The following is a 22,888-nucleotide window of genomic DNA, read 5'->3' as shown; positions in this document are numbered from 1 at the left end:
ATAATTTTCTATCCCCTTTGACAAAAAGTCCACCTCACTCATACTAATTCATCCTAGGAAGCTATGTAAATATGTGCACTATGAATTAGATATGCTGACTGCACTACCACAATGGTGGGGGCGGGCGGGAGACACGTACAAATAGTCTACGGGATTATTAATCAATTATAAAGAACTCTATCATCTAAAATCTATTTATAAAGAACTCTATCATCTAAAATCTATTTATGATCCCAAGGCTAGAAGCAAGCTGTTAATACTGGTTATCTCTATTTTTCCATAATAAAGATACATTCTTTTATAGTAAGAACACTTTATTCATTTAATATTGTTCTACAAAAATACATACACCATTTAAAAATTGTTCTTCATTTCAAACAACTAGACATTGTAGACAATCTGATGGTCTATGCAACAAAGATCCAAACTTTAACCAAGGGACCCATACGCAAAGAAAATATTTCCCCATGTTTTAAAAGATTGCCAAATGAAAGTATATTTATATGTTTTAAAGTTACATTGGGACTATAAAAAGTTTTCCTTAATGATTGCCTGATTGCCGCTTTAATCTATTAACTACTTGCAACTTCACTGGGAGTTTTTGTACAGAGCATGCAGACACTCTTTTTCACCACCAGATGGAGTAAACACAACAAAAATTACAGTAATTTTAGAACTTAGGGATGAAGAAGTAAAATATACAGGGTTTTTTTTAAGGCATTGTGAAAGGGGATCAGGGAAACTAAAAACTACAAAACACTACCTCTACTACATACAATCATATTTTAGATTATAATTTTTAAAACTATATTGAATCATATTGCTTATACTCATACTCAATATATTTGATCCAGCAAGTCCGTATCTGGATATATACACAGCAGAATTGAAAGCAAGGACTCAAACAGATATTTGTATACCAATGTTCACAGCAACATTATTCACAATACCCAAAAGGTGGGAAAACTCCAAATGTCCATCAACTGATGAACACATAGTGTGCTATGTACATACAACGGAGTATTATTCAACCTTAAAAAAAAAGGACCGTCTGACGCGTGCTACAACATGGATGAAACTTGAGGACATTGGGCTAAATGAAATAAGCCAGTCACAAAAGATAAATATTGTCTGATGCCTCTTATATGAAGCACCTAGAGTAGTCAAATTCATAGAGACAGAAAGTAGAACAGTGGTTAGCAGGGGCTGGGAAAAGACAGGAACAGGGAGTTATTGTTTAATAGGTACAGAGGTTTAATACGGGATGATGAAAAAGTTCTGGAAATGGATGATGGTTGCATAGCAATGTGAATGTGCTTAATGGCACACTTGAAAATGGTTAAAATGGTAACGTTTATGTACATATATTTTACAACAGTAAAAAAATAAAATCTAAAAAATGTTAACATTGGTTATCTGTAGGTAGAGGGATACAGGTGATTTTTAATTTTTAAATAGTTTTCTGTATTTACTAATTTCTCCTCCTCCTCTTTATTTTTTTTAAACTCAATGAGCAATTTTTTACATTTAGAAAAAACAATTTTGGAAGCAAAATCATTCCCTAGGGACCATCCTGTGAGTTCAAGAGGCCTTTAACTAATTACTGTTATCTTCTCACATCTATGTCTACAGATCCAATAATAGGCAAGAGGAGAATGGGGGAACTGAAAGGTATTCTCCTCAATCACTCAAAAATACTTAAGAGTGCCCAAAGAGTCAGCTACTGTGCTAAATACACATTCTATCTGTTAATTTCATGTAAGCTTCCAAATTACCAATGAAGCATCTGTTATTACCATCTTTATTTCACAGGTTAGAAAATTTGAGTATTTAATGATACTCAGACGTACATGATATACTATAAAGTTTTTTAAAAAGCAGCTACAAAACAATGATTTTGTTTTTTTAAAATAAAGGTGTGTGTGTGTGTGTGTGTGCATGAGTGTGCATGTGCACAGTTTTATGTATATATTGGAAAAATAGGCACCAAAAATGTTAATAGTTATCTCTGAGTAGAGGAATCAATGGGGATTTATATTTCTTGTATGACTGTTTATCTACAATCCTCAGTTTTTTATCATTGCATATTCCATTTGTATTAAACAAAATATTTATGTTATATATCAAAAGGTACTGCTGTAACAATAAATAAATATGAAAGCTAATTACACTATCATAAAGAAGTTCATCTAACTTCTTACGGACTGGAATCCTAACTTTAGATCACTACCACAAAATCATTGGTAAGAGAAAAAGTCACCATGTAGAATTCCACTTACATTCTGTCTTTTCCTTTTTTCCTTTCTTTCCTTTAGAAGAAGTAGATGAACGAGAGGATGCAGCAGAGTGGGCCCCTGATGAATGCTGGGAGGTCACATCCACAGAGGAAAGATCATAGGCAGACCTTCTGCTAGAATGGTCCTCCTGAATGCCTAAGTTGCTACCACCAATACTGTCAAAGAGAAAGTAACAGTGCAAGAAAGAAATAAAGTCTTAAAATGCAGCTAAAACTATAGATTTTTTAAAAATTTATTGGGGTGACATTGTTTAATAAAATTAGATAGGTTTCAAGTGTACAATTCTATAATACATCACCCGTATACTGCATTGTGTATTCACCAAAGTCAAATCTCCTTCTGTAGGTATTTTAAGCTATAGATATTTTAAAATCTATTTAATCACAAAGAGAATATAACTATAACCAACGATGCCTTCCACTTTTCTTTTTTGTTTTCTTCCTACCACAAGCCTGGATTGTTTCCTATGGCTCAATTTATTACAGAGAAAAATCTCAGGGAGTTGTTTACTGAAGTGAAACCAATAAAAGTGGGTAATTCAGATACTTAAGAGAAAAAAATATAATATTGGATACTAGAAAATGTGGACTCAATTTTACATTCAGATTTATAATTTCATATGTGATAATTATTTTCCTTCTGATAATCTTATAGGGAACAATTAATATGGTCTAGTTCAACCTAGAAATAAAATGCAATAAATCATATTAATCAGTGATATTAAATGTCACAATTAAATCCTTACAAGTTTTGATTTTATATTTTAATCTTTCCTTTAGAGCTCAAAATTTAAAACTATACTTTTCCTGATATAATTTTAATAATACTTATTTTCATTAGTCCAACTATAGCTAAGACTAATTTTTAAAAGGCCATCGGATAATTTTATGGATTACAATTTGTAATTTTTGAAGAAAATTATACTGAATGTGAGTATCACAGATTATTTCACATGGTAACAAAATTTAGAGAGGAAATTCTCTCCAGCAGAGTCTGATTCACTTACTATATGACTCTGTACAAGTAACCTAACTTTGGTGCTTGTTTCCTGAAGTAGGTATGGTAACAGTAATACTTACAACATCAGGCTGTCATAAGAATGAGTTAATACAGGTCAAGTCCCCTTAGTCCTCTTAATGCATTGCACATTAAGTGCTCGATAAGTATTAATATTATAACAGCTATTCTTCAAAGCTTTACAAAATTTTTAGATGTTATCCCAACTATAAAAAAAAACTACTGATTTCTTGGGATCATGGAGTCAAAGATCTACCTGGTCATACTCGGTTCTATCACAGAAAACCCTTCCTTAGTCCTCTTACGTCGGTATATACTATGGGATGGTTTCCCAATGCTACCCCATCCTCTATGAGGATTCACAGATGGATTTAACAACCTATATTCTGCTTTCCCTGTACCAGGCCCTGTTCTAAGTACTTTGTATTTAACTGAATATTCATGACTCTATGAGGCAGGTACTATTATTTTTCCCATTTCACAGAGAGGGAAACTGAAGCACGGGGAGGTTAAGTAATATGCCCAAAGACAAACAACTAATGGTCAGGAGAGCCAGGACTTGAACACAGGCAGTCTGAATCCAGAGCCTGTGCTCTTAATAACCACCGCGCTATGCTAATATTCAGACCACAGTTCTTGTTTCTACATTTTTCTCCCTCTCCGATTGTATTCCGTATTCTCTTACCTAGGTTCAAGAGCTGATTTTTTTTCTGTCAAAGTCCCACTCCCTGAAGAGGAGACAAAGTCATCCTCATATGAAACACTGCTTAGGGGGGTTGGGATGGCATTCAAAGGCCGCGATGCTGATGTTCCTCTTTCCAACCTGTCTTCAAACCCTGTCAAAAGTAATAAATGAAATGTGTTGTAAAACAAAAATAAAAATACTATAAGCAAACCATTCACAACAGAGGGATTAACAACATGGACTTGGGACATTTTCATTTGCTTTTATTAGTGCTTCTTTTCAATTTATCTTTATATCTAACAATACATTTGCTACCTTTTTTGGTGAAAATTTTCAAACATGAAAGTAGAGAATAGCATAATGAAACCAATGTATCCGTCATCGAGCTTCAACAATTATCAATACATGTTCAATCTACTTTCAATTAAATCTTCTTATTCTCATCTTTCATTCCCCTTATAGATTATTTTGAAGCAAATCCCAGATAACATATCATTTCAACTCTAAATATTTCAGTGTAACTATAAAATCTTAATGAAAATCTAATAGAAGGATTTAAGAACAAACCCAATTTTCTTATGAAAAGAATGAGGTTGTTGATTTAAAAGCACTTTGCTTTCATCAAAAGAGCTTTAAAATCCAAAGAACTTTAAAATCTATAGAAGAGAATTTTAAAATCAAAAGAGATCAACAGCTTATATAAATCTGCCTAAGATCATAAAAAGGAGCTAAAAGTAAATTCTGGGAAAGGCAATGTGATACCAATTAAGCATAAAATGAAGAGATTAAATCAACACCTTTGTCAAATAAGTTATTCACTATGTAGAATGGAAATTTTAAAAAAACACAGTAATGGAAATGGAAATTTAAAAAACAGGTGACTTAAGGCTCAGCCTCACTCTCCAACCTGGAAATTCTAAGGTTATTTTTGCGTGAGATGGGTAGCATCCACTTATGGCAGGAAGAACAGAGAAAGGGACTTGAAGGAATTGAGACCATCATAGAAAAGGAAAGTTGTGTGGCAGGATCTCAGGGATAAGAAAGAGATCTTTAGAAGTTATTGTTTCAGGAACCGAATATATAGCTACATTACTGTTCAAAGTCTGTACTGAAAATTAGTTTTGACAAACAGTAATAGAGTTGTTTCCATATTAGAAATGTTACTATAGTTGCCTCTCTCCATTCTTGACCACTGCATTCCCAATGATTCACAAGTCATGGTAGTAAGAAATATGCTTACTTCCTATCTAAATGCATTACTGTGGTCAGAGAAAACCTAGTATCCGCTTGACACATACCAATCCTGATCATCATATCTATGAATTTCTCTAAATTAGACCAAAATTTCTATAACTACCAATCAACTATAGTTTTATGACTAAAAAATAAAAATTTAAAGATTAAATGACAATACTCTAGTTGAAGCTTGCAGATAATTTAGATTTAGACAATGTTTCCATTATCCTCATAATAAACAATGACCATCTGTATTTAATAAAATCTTGTACAGAATTATGAAATAATTTTCTAAAGATAACATACAAATGTTACAAGGCTTACTTACTTTTCTCGCCTTTTCCATATAACTGATACGATTTTGTAAAAATATTAATGACACTATGTGGACTTCCTTTTGCCAATTCTTCCCATGGTCCTTTGCTCTGTGTACCACCTATGTGCCCAAAAAGTGGCAAGAATTTTTCAGCTTCCTTCTGAAATTCTTTGATGGGTTCATAAGCATTTCTTTCTCCGGCGCAAAATTCCTTTTCTTTTAAGATTTCTGCTACCTTCAAAGGGGACCGTCCATCTTGTTCTCCCTCTTCTTCAGAGAGACTCCCTTCACTAAGAAGAGGCCCCTCACTGACTGAATCTGTGCTGGAACCAAGGGACATTTTGGCTTTATCTTGAGAACAAGCTTGCAGATCAGAACTAGAAGAGTCAGTGTGCCTCTTACACAACTGTGCCAGCAGCCCTTCCGGTTTGGGACCAGGGGATCTCATTCTGAGGCTTGATATGGCACTATGAGGTCTTATCATCTCAGGAAGCTTTTTAAATTCACTAAGATTGCCTACCCCAGGAAGCTCCTCATCAAAAGTTGCATGAGATACACAGGTTCCCAGCATCTTTTGAATTCGGGCAGAGAAAACATCTTCAACATCCTCTTTCACAGGTGGACTTAGAGCCTTAGTCCAAGGTCCGTCTTGTGGGGGTGTTGGCTGCATATCATACTCAGTGTTCCACACTGACCCATAATTAATGTTAGCCCCAGCTAATTTCTTGGCTTCACTTTCAATCCGGCTGGATAAAGAAGCAGCTGTCGCTTTCAAGGCTTCAATACGATCCAGTTTACTCTTATATTGGCTGGCACTAGGTTTTAACAAGGCATCTGGATGAGCAGCTGGTGAGGTCACATATGGTTGAGGTGTAAAAGTTAATGGCCCTGATGCCACTTTATGATTCTTCCTGGTTGGTAAAATAGATTCAAAATCTTTATGCAAAATTCCTACATGCTCCAGATTCAAGAGATGGGAGAGTAAATTTCCAGCTGTTCCCACAAGAGGCTGTGGTTGAGAATGGTGGACTCGTGGGCTCAATCTGTCAGGCTGTATCCATGTAGGTTCCATCAAATCCCTCCTGCAAATGAAAGTGACAATATATTAGTTAACACAGCAACTCATAATTAAGCTACCATTTTTTTAAATTTTGCATTTTTTTTTCCTGATTATAAGAATAATGTATATTCACTGGAAAAAAAGAAAAAAAAAAAAGACAGGCCAAGAGGATAAAAAAGATAAATATCACACATAGCCAAACAATGAGAAAGAGGCACTATTCATATTTCATTTAGAATTATATCTTTCCAAACATTTTTCTACATGTATGTTGTGTTTTGGTATTGTTACTTTAACAAAAATGGAATCTTATCATACATATGGTTTGCAAAATGCTTTCTGCATCTAAGACATCATACATTTTAAGCTACCAATTGAAGAGAAGATATTATAACCTTTAAAACTGTGGACAAAATTCTTTACAACATTGGCTCTACCTTTCCCTTTAAAAATAATGTTATATAAAAGAGAAATGCTTAAGATTGCTAAATATTAATTAAGGCAAGATATACATTATTCTAATCAACAAATATTTAATAAATGTCAAACATTTATCTTTAACATCATACATACTAAAGAAATAAGGAGATTATTACAATCTAGTTCTTAAAAAACTTAATGAATATCAAACAATGAGTACCAATGCGAAACTGTACCAGTCATAGATATACAACACAGGGTAGGGTGTCAGTAAAGTCTAGAAACAGAGTAAAGATGTCCTAGACAACATTATATAAATCACCTGTTTCAGACTATGGAACCCTATATATTAAGGAATACTACAGAAACATTAAAGGCTGATGTACTCATATACAATTAAGAAGATCCTTAGGAAAAAATAATGTGAGGTTTTGCCCTTGGTCTTGTCCATTATTTTTGGATGATGACATAAAGATACGTTTATCAAATTTGCAGATGATAGAAAGCTGGGAGGCTAACCCTACAAATTATCAAATTATGATTCAAAGTTATTTGGACAGGCTGCAACCTTAGACCAAACCAGTATGGATAAATGTGAAGTACTACCAATTAAGTTCAAAACAATCAGCTGGAGGGTAACCAGGGTGATAAGGGAATGGAAAAGCGTGTCATGCAAGGTTTGGTTGGAGGTTATGCTGTAGCAGTCTTCTTATTGAAGAGCTACCATAAAAATGGAATGCAGAAAGGAAGACTAGTGCATATATTTTATGCCATAGAATATAGACTTTTACAAATGCAAAGTGTGATTATTAGGGCCCAAACTAAGCTGGTAGTAATGGGAATGCAAAGGAAGGTATAAATATAAAAGATACTGCTGAGTAAAAATCCAAAATCTTTAAGTTCATCAACTATTTAGAATGCCAATTTAACGGCAGGTACAATGTTGATGGTAGAGGAACAGGGGAAACAAAAATGGAAAGGCTTAATTCAGTTAAGACTTAATCCTTCCTCTTTAGTTTCTTAAGTTCTAGCAGGGATGAGGGGCTAACAAGCAGTTAACAAACAATGTTATTAGCATTAATACAAAGATATATAAAGTTCAATAGGGTGTAGACAGGGAACAATGAACTCTGCTAGCCGAGGAAAGTGACGTTTGAGCTAGATCTTCAAGGTCTTCAAGGTCAGATTAAGTAATTCAGAGCTTTTCCAGGTAGCTAGTGAAGGATAATGGGACACGAAGGGCAAGGAAAAGAAATGCCACACCTTTTAAGCATAAAGGAACTGAAACATGGTAAAACTATTAACAGGAATGGAGAAGCTAAGGAACTGGTAGAACAAGAAAGTGGAGGCAACAGGTTAAATACAAGTCAAAGAATTTGATATTAAAAGAAAGGAGAGGAATTTGTGCAAGGTAATAAAGAAAATCTACTAATAGATTTGTTTATGTTTGGTTTGTTTTTAATATGAGGTAAATTGCTGTGAGCCAGAAGGAAACTCAGGAAAAGGTAGAAACTGAAGACATGAAGCCAGCAGGGAATGTCTGACAATAATAGCTTGAGACTGAGATGAACTGGAAAGTACACCTACCTAAACGAAGTAAATTTAAAAAAAATTTAAATTTATTTATGCTTAAAATTTGAAATGTACTGACAACTTATACAAAGCATTATGAAACATTTCATTTATTGGGTTGCAGTGGTTAAAAGCACTGGCTTCTAGAATCAGACTCTCAAGTTCAAATCCAACTCTACCACTAATGTTTTGATGTTTGAGAAAGTTAATTAAATTCTAGGCCTCAATTATCTCTTCAGTAAAATGGAAATAACAAGAATTAAATAAGGTAATACATGCAAAGTACTCAAATCAGTGCCTGGAACCTAACAAGTACTCAATAAATTTGAGTTATTTTTATCAGTGTTACTATTCTCCAGCGGGAGGTGGGGACTCATGGATATTAACCCAAAATTGGAAAGTGATTTGCTTTTCATTTGTGCATTCTCAAAGAAGAGTTTTAAAATATTTCTCTTCCCCAAATGATTATTTTAAAGTATAATTTATAATCATGTCATCTCAAAATCACCTTAACTTCCATGCACAAACAGGTTTTTAAAATTTATTGCAAACAATATATTCCAGAAAAAAAAAAAAAAAGAAAATTCAAGGTGAAAGAGCCTTCAATCATCAATCTGAAATCAAATTAAATCCCTTCCTCGTCCTTGTTCATGTGTTCACATGCTTATCTAAATATAGCTTTTGAAGGGAGATAAGATGGATAAATTGGTGTGAGGCATATGATGAAATTTTGAATAACGATACAAAAATGCCTTTTGAAAATTATTCACCACAAATACTTAATTTCACTGTGATTCATTCATCCGACAAACTTTTATTTTGTGTTTAGTTCAGAGCAAGAGTGCTTCCAACTGCAGGTGAGCCCCAGGAGGGATGGACATCTCCACTGGATATTAAAGGACAGATAATAGTTGAACGATAGAATAGGGGATGCAGTAAGTATAGATGTTTTAAATATCTATCCGAAGAAATGAACCACTTTCTAAATAAACCTCTTGCTCACACAGAAGAAGGTCAGTCAACAAAATTAATTGAACATAGACCACTATACTAAATTTCTTGGAAAGAAAGAACCTTCATCATCTTCCATTCTCCCCTTTTTACCTTGCAAGAGGCTGTGGAGGTTCTGACAGAGACATGTCACTGCTGGAAGAAGCACTTGGGGGACGTTCCTGCACTTTGTTTTCTTTATCAGATTCTCCAGATGGCTGATACCCTGGTCTGGTCTAGGAGAAAAGGACATCAAATTCATCTGATTCCCATCACAAAGATACACTCAGGGGGTGCATGAGACAAATATTAAATCATTTCAACTTTACAAAGACCATGAAATGTGGGGGCTTTTTCTCTCAAATAAAATCAATACAAATTGAGTTCATCTTAAAAACAGCCATTACAATTAACAACAAAATGATACCTGAAATCCAACAAGGGCGCCTAATACTAACTGCATAATTTGGAGGAATACTCTTTCTAATCCTGTTTTTCACCTGATAAATAGAAACACTAGCAGGACCTACACCTTCTCGGGGCTGTGAAAATTTACTGAAGCTTAAGCCTGTACAACCTTTAAAACAGTATGTGACACATGGTACATACTTAATGTTACTATTATTCTTAAAAACATTCCTTATACTGATAAAATTATCACACTAATCTAGGATATTCTCTAACTTCAGCACAGATCACAAAACTAGACTTTTCCTTATAAACTAACTTTATTTGCTCAATAACACAATGACAACCAGGTGAGGCTCTGTAACTAACAGCAGTGATGACATGCACAGAGATCAGTAACAATCACTTTAGGAAACGCCGAGCACTGATTTGCAATCATATTTATCAAATTACTCTTCATATACAATAAATTTCATGGAAGGCCATCATTATTTCAAATACTGTCTGAGTGTACATCTGAATATTAGGAATGGTTGGTAATTTTTCAATAGTATAGCAAATCAACTGTTCCTAACTATAAATGACTTCCCTTCGCATTTCTGCGACTATTACCTGTGCTTCCTGCATAACATGCTGCTGAGTTGGCTCCTCAAGCAAGGTCTTTTCTAGTAGCAATTTGGAGTAAGTTTCCTGCAGCCGCCTAGTTGCTGATGGTTCAGCAGGAGGCACATTTTTTACTTTAGTAAAGGCTTCTTTCTGTTTCCGGTAGAGCTCCTGTAACCGTTTGTTCTTCTGCTCAGTGGCCTCCTTTTGAGCCTTCTTCTCTTCATTTTGCTTCCTCTTCCTTTCCTCCTGCTGCCTAACAATGTACTGTCGTACCTCATCTGTGTCATAGTGGCGTTTTTTAGAAATGACAGGAGGCTCTTCGTTAGCTGTTATTTTGTCAGGTTTTCTTTTGATTGGGCTGTGACTCCGAGGAGCCTGGACTGGCGCTGATGACTTCTGATTCTGTAATTCTCCTGTCTCTTGCCTTGTAGCCTGAGCTGCAGAATCCAGCTGTAGGTCATCAAGAATTCCACGAATTTCAATAGGTAAAAAATCCTTATTTAAGGCAGTATTTTCCTCCTGTTTATTATCTGGAAGAGGTGGAACTAATTTCTTTATATTATTTTCAGACCGAGCTCTACTTCTGGAACGTTCTGAGTTTTGCAGAAGATGTCTATGTGAAACATCCAACCTGGGATCAGATTCTGCTCTTCCAATGTGACTGCCTGCAAAGGATGAACTGTTAGCGAGCTATTAAAATTCTACATTCATTCCTAAGATTTACTGCACTAAGAAGAAAATTAGGGCATTTCGCTTTACCTTAAACTCTAATTCAAATATCATATATGGTCTTCTGAAGAATATTATATAAGGAAAGAAAAACATCTTTTTTTTTTTTTTTTAGCAGTAAGAGCAGAATTTCAATATTTTGAAACACTATGCTTCCCTGGCTTTTGGAAAAAATGCATCTTTTAATATTTCTGAAATAAATATCTTATTGATCTTATTGTTGATGTGAATATTTAACTATTAATAGAGAATTACTATTTCTCTCTCATGTGTATATTTAATGTTACTATTTCTCTCCCTCCGTAAAACCCCCAAACAGTTGATTAAAAAACCAACAGTGTTAAGCGGCCACACTCTCCAATGAATGACAGAAAAAATTAAATATACAGAAAAACAATCACTTTATCACCTAGATAATTGTTGATATGGTTTAATTTAACACTGAGAACGCACATGAGTTTATACGCAAGCTAAATGAAAATGGAGAAAATACCAATTATGTACTGAATTCTGTATACCAGATTATAGTTGCAATTGCATTTCATACTGAATCCATTCCAGAAGTTCAAATTAATTAAGGCAAATTTTGCTGCTGAAAAGGAAAGCTGGCCTGTGGGTATTTATATTTCATTTCCCAAAGTTAGTGTTCATAAAAAAGTAACTAGTTATTTCAAATAGCATTCAAGATATTTCAAAAAGAGAAAGCAATGGAATTGAGGGTCAAACTTAAGAGTTGTGGATTCTCGATCAAATTGTGCCACCCACTGACTGTATACCCTTGAGAAAATCAATTCTCTCTCAGGGCCTGATTTCTAATCAGCCAAATAAAAAAAGTCAACCTTGTAGATGTGTGCCTGTGTTTGTGTATATAGGGATGAGACAGACTGGGCTTGATTCTCTTATGGTTCCTCAAAGTCCTAATAATATTTGATTAAGTGATGCTTTGCTATTCACAATGACAGCGAAACGTAATTAATATAACATAAACAGAATTCTTAATAAAGATCACCGTAACACCTTTGTATAGAAATTACCCATAGACAAACTCAATAGAACGTGTTTTCTTTTTTAAGCTACATTCAGTTATAAAGCAAAGTCATAAAGCATTCTCAAAGAGTATTTGCACCCTCTCTAAGTACTTACACAAGCAACTTTTCATTGTTTTTCTCAATTTTAATTATTGAGATAATTTAATAATTTGATTACTTACCAGATTTAGCAGTTCTTTCTCTTCCACTTCTGTCACTTGATGCTGTTCTTCTTTCTTTTTGATCCATTTTGGGTGCAGGTCCCAGAATCTTCTTTACTAATTTTTGTCCATCTCGCCAAGATGATGTACTTATCAGACGACTACCACCTAAAATACACATACATATATACATATATATATACACACAAACATACACACATACAAACACACTGGATTGAATTTAAAAGTTAAATTTTAGCTCTAAGAAGTATATATATTCAATCATACAGGTTTTCTAATAACCTGATGCTTATCTTATGCCAAAGTCAAAAGGTTTACAATCTACTTTTATTTTTAACCCTAAGTCCCCAAAATCAATGAATAATTTGTTTAAATCTTGATTTACTCAAATACCTCAAATAAGTGAAAACTGAAGGGTAAGTACCAAATGTTAACAATGATAACTGAAACCTCAACAACTAGGGCACGGAATCCAACAATTTTGGCACAAAACAAAAATATGTCTTAACTATAATAAATGTTTGGTTTACCAATACTATCACAATATTTGGCACATAGTAAATTATATGTCTGCTAAACAAACAAATAACAATCTAAGCACAGGAAAAAAACCTGAAGAAATATATAACATATAACAAACTGCTAACAGTGATTACTTTTGGAGGGGATGGTATTACAGGGAATTTCACATTATATTTTACAGATATATACCAAAACTACACAATACTTTTCTATGCATAAAACAATGACATTCAAAAAACAAACATCATCGAAATTTTCAATTGCCCTAATTATAAAAGTTCATAAAAAGAATATTCCAATAAATACAGCTGCTTACCAGGAGAAAATCTTTTCATTTACTATTTTCAGGTTGTAAAAAAATTAAAATTAGACCATCATCTCAAAAATAGACAGTAACTTAAAAAAAAAGGAATGACATAAGACTATTTAATAGAAACCATAAAAAATAAACATGAAATAAATAGGTAAGTATTTAAATACAAAGTTATATAAGAAATGGAATGAAAACGAAAATAATGAGTAGTACTTTAAACCTAATTAAATTAGAAAAATATGTTTTTACATTCACAGCCAAGGCTGGTAAAATTACTACAAAAGTATTCTACTTGCTTGTTGAAATATTAAGTGAGTATAGTTTCTTTTTCAAAAACAAAAGTGTCAGGAACCCCAAAAGTGCTCATTCACCTTGCTCAAATAATCCAAGTAACAGAATTGTATTTAATAGGAATAATTCCAAAGAAAGAAAAAAATAGTGAAAATGTTCACTGTATCTTTTTTTATAACATCAGAAGTAACCTAAATATTGAAGGATGGTGAATGGTTAATTAAACCATGTTTCTACTAGATGGAGTACTGTGCAGCTGTTTCAAATTACCATTTCTATAAGAAATAACAGAAAGAAATGTTCTTGTGGAACGATGCTAGGAGAAAAAGATAAAATTTCATGTATACAATGATTACAATCACATACTATTATGATTTTAAAACTGTTTTAAGGAAGTACACAAAATAGTACTAATACTTTTTTCTTCTATTTTTCAAGTCTTCTGTGATGCTATTTTATTGTATTTATCATAAAAGACATTCTACTCTATTTAGTTTCTTTAAAAGGGGCTTTTAAAGTTTAAATGTAAGTAGTTTTAATGAAAACATCTATTATACAGACACATGAATTATAAATGTGTGTTGTTTAATTTAGAAAAGAAATATTTTTGCACCTTGTCATTACCCTCAAACAGTCTAAAATATTTAAAAGGTTTTAAGTCTACTGCTCAATCTATTTATAAGAAACTTCATGTTCTTAAGCAAAATGAGAGAATGGGCTTTTCTTCAATTTCAGCTTAATTTTCTGAATCAAAGGCAAGCAACCATGAGCATACTAGGTAGTTATTTATAAATGTTGGCTTCTTAATATGCTCGGCGGTTATGTCTCAATTCTGGCTTTCTGGAATAGTCTCACGCAGTCATTGGTAGAAGAAGAGCACTTTCACTACAGACAAACTATTAATACAGCTTTTGCGCATCTAATGACTCTCTGTCTTGGTCACTGCCACAGTGTACACATGGAAATTAGCCTACCACGAAACTCGACAAAACACAATCCAAGATTAGTGTTCATAAGTTAAGAGAGGTCCCAGTGCTTCATTTGGAACTATACCCGACAATAGTATTATATAGTACCACAAGAAAAGTAACACACTTTTTAAAGGTTAAGAATTAATTTAGTTTACATTCAGATAATCATACTCCTATAAAATTGCATTTATTTGTACATAGTCAAAGTCCTTCTCTTCTCTTATGACACTGAGAGTTAACAATGGGAGTTACAAAATATATTATTTGCCATTCTACTGATTAGTCTATGACCAGAAAAACAAGTGCCTGGTCAAAAAGCAGTGCTCCATCACTCCTGCTCTCTGTTCCCATAAGACTCTGGACATCCCCTATCATACATTCATCATCCTTTATTCTAAGTATGTATCTACTATTTTCCTGACAAGACTGTAAGCTCCAGGGAAGCAGGGGCTATATGCCACTGTATTCCTAAGCTTAGTATCACACAATGCCTCACATATGGCAAGTGCTCAAAAATATATGCATGATAAATGAATGTGTGAATGATTGAGTCAGAATGTCTCCAAACTGAAAGGGCCAAGTTCCCAACTTTCTCCGCTCTCTCTTGGCCCAAATTACTGACATGACTATGACATACTAAATAGCCATTTTCAGTACAGCCAGAAATAGTTATTATTAACGCAATCATTCCTAACAATTTGAGTGCTTACCAGATGCCAGGTACTATATTAGGTGCGTTTAGGTATTACCTATTTTAGTTCTCACAACAACCACGGGAGAAGTACTACTTCTTTCCCCTTTTACATATGGGGAAACCAAAGGACACTAAAATTAACTCATCTGCCAAAAGAACAAAGCTATGTTTTAAATCCGGGCAACCTGGATTGAGCCTGAAATGTGGATCACCACGGATTCCCAGTCTTGGTCTATTCAGGGTCCAGCCTGACCGCCACTGGCATAGGCTGCCATTCTTTCCTTGAGCAACCTTTATTCTCTTATTAAGAATAAGTAAAGAGACTTACTGACAATCATAAAGCAATCCTTTTGTATATAAAAGTTTACTACATAAAAATCCTTACCTTTAATCTGGTTAATTTCTACTTAAAATGATAGAAAAAACTTTGGTGGAGGTGACAGATGTGTACAGTATCGTGGTGGACATACGGTTGCATGGGTATACACACATATGAAAACCGATCAAACTATGCATTCTAAATATGAATAGCTTATGCTATGTCAATTATACCTCAATAAAACACATGTACACAAAATACTGATACACAAAATGTATGGAATTTTTTTATGTGCCAATGAGAACATCTGGTTAATAAACATTTATTTCCACGTAGATGCTAGTTCAGGAATACGTAACTTTAGGATGCACATGATATTAAGAAAACTGACCTGTTTTGCATTCTGGACTTGACAACTGTGCTACCTTTTGGACTTTTCGTACTGGCTTGACCACTTTCTTCTCTTTACTTTTCTCAGCAGGTTTCTCTTTCATAGAGATATCATCTGAAAAGCAGAAACATTTATAGTAAATATTACAAAGATATCTACTCACCCCTCACCCTACCCCCAGTATGAAAAATGAGTATAAAGTGTACGAGTCAAGTAGGGAGAAAGAACCCTTCACTGAGGCTATTTCTATGACCCATTAGCTACCAATGTCAAGTCTACTTTTTTTTTTTTCTTTTTCTCCCCCAGGAAACCCTTGAAAAATTGAGCTCATTTTCACAAACTGGAAGAAGCTGCAACAGTAATGTTTTCCAAGCCAGGCTCTGTGGCATCTACAGAATCGCAGAGGTGAGCATTTTCTCAGACTCCAATTCCATTTAAAAATTTCTACTTAACTGCGATATTCATGAACTTCTAAGATAAAGCTCCACAAAATACTTAATATTCCTAATTAGGCCCTTTTATGGTTATGCTAGTGAAAAATTTCAAGGTATTTCACATATAAATTACTACTCGCTAACTTTTTAAATTTCAATCTAGGGGAATATACTGACTATATATAGAAATTTGAAAATTAGCCTCAATTAGATACGAATAAATGTACTTTAATCTATACATATAGAGCTCCACATTCTGGGCAAAGTGGAAATAAGTATGAGTTGAAGGCCGCAAGGCAAGAGCAAACCTAGTGTTTAAGAAATGGCAGGAGGCCCGTGTGCATGAAATGGAGAAAGAGAAGAGTAAGAACCAGGGTCAAAGACATAACTGAAGACCAGATCACACAGCGCTTTATAGGTCATTGTAAGAACTTCAGGTTTTACTCAAGAATGAGATGGGAAGTTCCTGGAAGACTTTGAGCGAAGGAGTGATATAATCTCAATTAAATTTTAACAAGCTTGCTCTAGCAGCTGTAAGGAGAAGAGACTCATTCCAAGAAGGGCAGAAGCAGACACCAGTTAAAAGGCTACTGCCGTAATCCAGACAAGAGACTGATGGTGGTTTGGACGTAGGTGGTAGTGCCAGAGGTGGGCTAAGTGGTTATATTATACTAAAATATCACAGTATTACATACAAGGTATGAGAAAAATAGGAGGGCCAAGGAGCCTGAGATTGGGGCCTGAACAAGTAGGACAGGATTATCTGAGATGGAGAAGCTACCAAAGGAGTAGGTTTAAGGGGTGTACAGTGACCCCATTTAGTTAGTTGGCTTCATTTGGGATATATTAAGCTTGAGAAATCTATTATACATTCAAAGGGAGATGTGGAATTAGCAGCTGGGTTTAGAGAAGTTTGAGTTTAGAGAAGGTTGGAGCAGAGACATAAATTTGGGAATCACTGGCAATGAGTATTTAAAGCCCTGAGACTAGATGAGCTTGCGTAGTTTGTATGTAGATAAGTAAAAAGAGAAAGGAAGGAAGGAAAGGAAGGAAGGAGGGAGGGAGGGAGGGAGATCTAAGTACTGAGAACTGGGCATGTCAATGTTCAGCGATCAGGGAGTCGATTAGGGAAAAAACTGAAAAGGAGCAGCTAGACTTAGATGAAAACCAAACACTGATGGTATCTTAGATGTCAAGTGACGAGTTTAAAGGAACAAATGGTCAATCATGTCCAGTGTTGCTGAGAGATCAAGTTAGATGACAAATTAACACTGGATTTAGCAATATGGAAGTCATCGATGATCTTGATAACAGCAGTCCACAGAGAAGTAGGAGCAAAAACCTAATAGAAAGGATTCAAGAGTAAAAGGGAGGAGAAAAATTGGAGACAATGACTATAAGGCAAGTTTCTGAAGTTCTGCTGTAAAGAGGAAATAAAACAGGCCAGTAGCTGAAGAGGCTGAAAGAGGGGTTCTTTTATGATGGCTGAGATAGCAGCACGGTATCACACAGTATATTGATAGGCATGACCTTGCAGAGAGGGAAAACTTGATGATGCAAAAGAAAGGAATGAGTGCTAAAGAAACATCCTAAGTACACAAGAGCAAATGGAAACTAAAACACAAGTAGATGGGTTGGTCTTAGCTAAGAGCAGAGTCCATCTACCGTAACAAGAGATAACGCAGCGTATAACAGGCAGACCTCTTCAAGAGTCCTTGGACATACAGCATTCCACTAATCTATAATGACTCTGCCCTATGAGTTATATTGTTATTATCCCTACTTAATAAATGAGAAAACCAAGGAGAGGTTAGTATACATAGCTAATACGTGGCAGAGCCTGAATTTGAACCCTTGTAAGCTGACTCCAAAATCTTTGCTCTTAACTATTACATATTTCCTGTTCACATGAGAAAAAAATTCTGAATAGTGTCCCAGTAATAATAGTACGAAAACTGGACTGAACACTTAATGCCACAGAACTTATTAGGAGAATCTCTATGGGGACTTAACTAGAAAAATCTCAGGATTTATAGTTAGACAGAGGTGGCTTTGAATCTTGGCTTCAGTTCTGAACTCCTCTATGCAACCTTGGGAAAACTACTCCTTGAGCCTCCATTTCCTCAAGTGTACAAAATACAGAACACTAAGTACTCAGCATCTTGTCCAAAATCATAGTAGGTGTTCAATATGTAGTAACGTTATGAGTAGGACCTTTCTAATTCCCTCTTCCAATGTTCCTCACGTTCCTCATATTTCTAATTCTCTAATATTATTTCCTTCCTATAATGTTCATTTTGCTTTCTGCATTTTGCCCACGTTATTATCTTCTTGTCTGCTGCCTGCCAAATTACTGACCATTTTAAAGACCTCAGAGGTCAAGTAGCAGTGAACTTCAACTAGACTCTGCTGTATTTCCTTGAAATCAGACAGGCCTTTCTCTGAAAGTCAGTCCCTCCGCTTAAAAATAGCCTCTTTTCTGCTGAATCAGCTATGTATGCTAATTTTAAGCCTGGAGCAGAGCCGAGAGGCTAAGACAGCCTTCTAACTGAAACCACCACTACTTTAGCATACCAAACAGAACAGGGAAACATCTTTAGTTTGGTGACAACTTTATGTTTAAATATTGTAAGTCAGCATGCATGATAAAACACTCAAAACCATAGAAAGCTCTACACTCACCTGCAAAGTGAAGTGCTAAGTCTCGATACAGTTCTCTACTCATGTTTTGAAACTCAGCCTCCTGCCACACTTTGCCATCAGGTGTTCGGATCTTGGTCTCTGAAGGATTGAAGCCTATGTATACCAACAAGATAGAACATTCTTATCAACGTTGCTTTATAAGTTTTGTCTGTTATACTGCTTTAAGTGAGATAAAATTAACATACTATAAAATTCACTCTCTTAAAGTATACAACTCAGTGGTATGTAGGATATTCACAAAGTTAAACAACTATCATCACTAATTCCAGAGCATTTCATCACCCTGAAAAGAAACCGTGTATACATTAGCAGTCACTTCCACACCACTGCCCCCATTCACTGGCAACTGCTAATCTACTTTCTATCTTTATGGATTTGCCTATTCTGGACATTTCATATAAATAGAGATATGTAACACGTGGCCTCTTGTGTCTGGATTCTTGTCTTAGCATAAAGTTCATCCACTGTATAACATGTATCAAAGCTTTACTCCTTTTTATTGTCAAATGATATTCCATTGTATGGATATACCAACTTTTGTTATCTATTCATCAGCGTATACACATTTGGGATATTTCTACTTTTCGGCTATTATTAATAATGCTGCTGTGAACATCTGTGTACAAGTTTTTGTGTGGACATATGTTTGCAATTCCCCTGGGTATTATACCTAGGAATAGAATTGCTGGGTCATATGGTAACTCTATATTTAACTTTTTGAGGCACTGCCAAACTGTTTTCTAAAGTAGCTGCACCGTTTTACATTTTCACCAGCAACGTAGAAGGGCTCCAATTTCTCCACATCCTCAATAACACTTGTTATTGTCTGTTGTTTTTACCATAGTGGCCCTAGTAGGTATGAACAGTATCTCACTGTGGTTTTCATTTGCATTTCTCTAATAACTAATGACTTTGAGCAGCTTAATAAACTTTTAAAGAGAGGAATGCATAATTAACTACTACATAATGTGTTGATAAACACTATTGGGAAAAAGTAAGCTTCTGTGAAATAAAGCAATGTACAATTGTTCAAAAAGACTAGAAATGGAGAAACTAAATGATAAAAAACGTTAATCGTACATTATAAATGTCAGAGATTCAAACTATCCTTCTCAAGACGAAGAGAGAGACTACACTGTTTATTCTTCTTTACTTTGAAGACAGGCATTAATTGCTACCATCTGCCTGATTTTGCCTATGGCTGAACAAATGGACAAGCTCCTGCTTACATAGGCAAAAATCGTGTGAAAAATACGTCTTTAAAACACACTTGCTCAATTACTCAACAAACATTACACATGTGCTATTTCCTAGGAATTGCCATTCTGATTTCTTCAAGTGTATCACTACTCTTTAAGAAATACAATGAATTTGGAATGTTGCTTTGCAAAATAATAAAATAATGAATATGGATGATATCCAGAGTAGTATAAAGAGTTGTATTTTCAGGTGGCTCAACTTCTCAAAAACTTGGTAGCCAATAAATGTGTAAAACTGAATCAATATAAAGAATAAGCCCGAGTCAAAAATTGGTACTAGCACTTCAGAGGTGTTAGATAAAGTGTACCGGTAAGTTAATTACATGTCTAATAGAAAATAATCTATTCAGCTCTTAGGCACAATAACAGAAACGTAATTTCACCTGATGTTTGTGGCACGGAGCATACAATTATGTCTATACCTATATAAGGAAAAAAATTTATAAACATAATGTTCTTGCAAACTACAGTTTGTCATAAGAAAGCGTGGCAATTCCATGCAAATCTCTCTCAACGTTTCTCTTCATCATCGCCCCCATCCCATCTCTATAATCAATCCTATTATTTTTTCTCCTCTCCTTTTTAGGAAACCTTTGTCTCTATGGGAGCCTGTCCTTATATTTGCATCTTTACTTTATAAGGTAACTTTAAGAAGCTTTCAGCATCTACATCGGTCTTTCTGTCCCCCAGTCTTTATTTATATTCTTTGTTTACCTTTTTCGTAGTAGTTAAATTCATTAAATAGAATAAAAAATTTACTGTGTGCTTCCTTAAGTCCAAGACACTGTACTAAGCCCTGAAATAAAATAAGGGTGACCAATATAGGCTCGTAACCTTTAGGGCATTTACACCAGGGAAAAAACACATGCAAATAACTAAGTATAAGACAAGAACAAATCACAGACACTATGTTCAGTACTTCAAATTTTAAAGCATAAGCATAGAACACTTCTTATGTCCCCTTAAAAAATAAAGCACACAAAAACATAAATGAAAAACCAAGGTCCAGAACGAGTTTAGTATGCTAACAACTGTATAACAAAAGAAAGAAAATAAACCCTCTCTCTCTTGTTTGCTGGTATATGCAAAAATTATCTCTGGAAGGCGACACGAATCGCTAACACAAGTAACCTCCAGAAAGAGGACCAGGTGGTTGGAGTACCTTTTCAGGCACCCCCTTTTCATCTTTTGACTTCTGAACCAAGTGAATTTATTATGTATTCAGACAAATGAAATTGTCACTTTAGAATACAGTAGATTAAGATGCTTTTAATTCTACACTGCCAAAAAGTTGGCAGAAAAACGGTTATTCACTATTGGGAAAAATAAATCCCACTGCTTAGGACACTGCAAACCACATTGTTATAATTTCTCTAATATATGCTACATTTCATAAATTAAGCCCCCCAAAAGTTATATTTATAAAATGTTAATATGAAAACTAACACATTAAAAATTAGTAAGTATAAGGAATATACAAATCCAGTCACCAACTGAGAGAAAGTTATATTTAAGATTTTTACTCTGGTTCTTTAGTTTTTTTTTTTAGATTCTGATAAATTATTAAATAAAATATGGATACATATTGACCATCTTAACTTTGCCTCACTGCAATAACTTTGGAATTTCAGAACTTTAACTTCTAGAATGAACAAAGTTTAAATGTACAATCTGCATTTAATGGGTCTAATATAAGTATAGCAAAAGTTTTGAATAATCACTCACTATCTCAGAACCAACAAGAACATTTTGACCCCCCCATTTGCTATTTGCTCTGTCAACAGTGTGGACAATTATTACATGGTACACAAATAACTAAAAAGATATCAAAGAATTTTATTAATAATAGTTAGATAACAGAGCAATTTTTTCCTATACTTAAAGGGGAACTGCTCTCAATTTTATCACAAATTAACTAGAATAAGATGCAAATTATCTATTTTCATCTCATTCACAATGAGTACCACTAGCAAAACATAATAAGCAACACAAAATAAAACTTATAATTGCTCAAACTGTACACGGTAAAATTTGTTCTGCAGACAAAAATGACTAAAGAAACTTTAGGACTATAAAAAAAACTATAAAAGTGGTCAGAGAAAAATCAGACTTGACATAAAAATACAAAACAAAATTGACTACAGCAAAAACTGTCCTAGTTTGTTAATAACTTCAAAGTAACAGAAGAAATCTTGACAATATTTCGATCTTCAAACATTTATCTAGAAAAACTGAACTTGAAACAATATGCACAAAAGAAAGACTACAATAGCAGAAGTTTTAATGACAAAAGTCTAACACAGACGAACATGACCGATGAATCAACTCTTTATTGAAAACGTTACATGGACGACCCTGTGAAAATAATTTCAGGAACATAAAAATACAAACTCCTTAAAACCATCATATATAAAAAATTGACTGGCTAAAAAAGCAAGAGAAATG

General features: G+C 34.4%; 1 protein-coding gene across 3 annotated transcripts in view; it reads right to left on the bottom strand.

Annotated features, from left to right (window-relative positions):
• CEP350 (centrosomal protein 350) overlaps positions 1–22,888 on the bottom strand; it is a 107,136-nt gene that overhangs the window by 60,497 nt on the left and 23,751 nt on the right. For all 3 annotated transcript variants that reach the window (XM_019732931.2, XM_019732838.2, XM_019733025.2), the window contains exons 8-15: positions 19,164–19,277; positions 16,048–16,161; positions 12,547–12,693; positions 10,614–11,272; positions 9,708–9,829; positions 5,564–6,633; positions 4,000–4,150; positions 2,280–2,452 (exon numbers count right to left, since the gene is read on the bottom strand). In XM_019732931.2, the coding sequence (XP_019588490.2) occupies positions 2,280–2,452; positions 4,000–4,150; positions 5,564–6,633; positions 9,708–9,829; positions 10,614–11,272; positions 12,547–12,693; positions 16,048–16,161; positions 19,164–19,277 (2,550 nt within the window). The remainder of the gene's footprint in view (positions 1–2,279; positions 2,453–3,999; positions 4,151–5,563; positions 6,634–9,707; positions 9,830–10,613; positions 11,273–12,546; positions 12,694–16,047; positions 16,162–19,163; positions 19,278–22,888) is intronic.

The sequence above is a fragment of the Rhinolophus sinicus genome, linkage group LG17, assembly GCF_036562045.2.
Source record: "Rhinolophus sinicus isolate RSC01 linkage group LG17, ASM3656204v1, whole genome shotgun sequence".
Lineage (NCBI taxonomy): Eukaryota > Metazoa > Chordata > Mammalia > Chiroptera > Rhinolophidae > Rhinolophus > Rhinolophus sinicus.
Note: the sequence above shows the minus strand (reverse complement) of the source record. Positions and strands in the feature narration are given on the sequence as shown.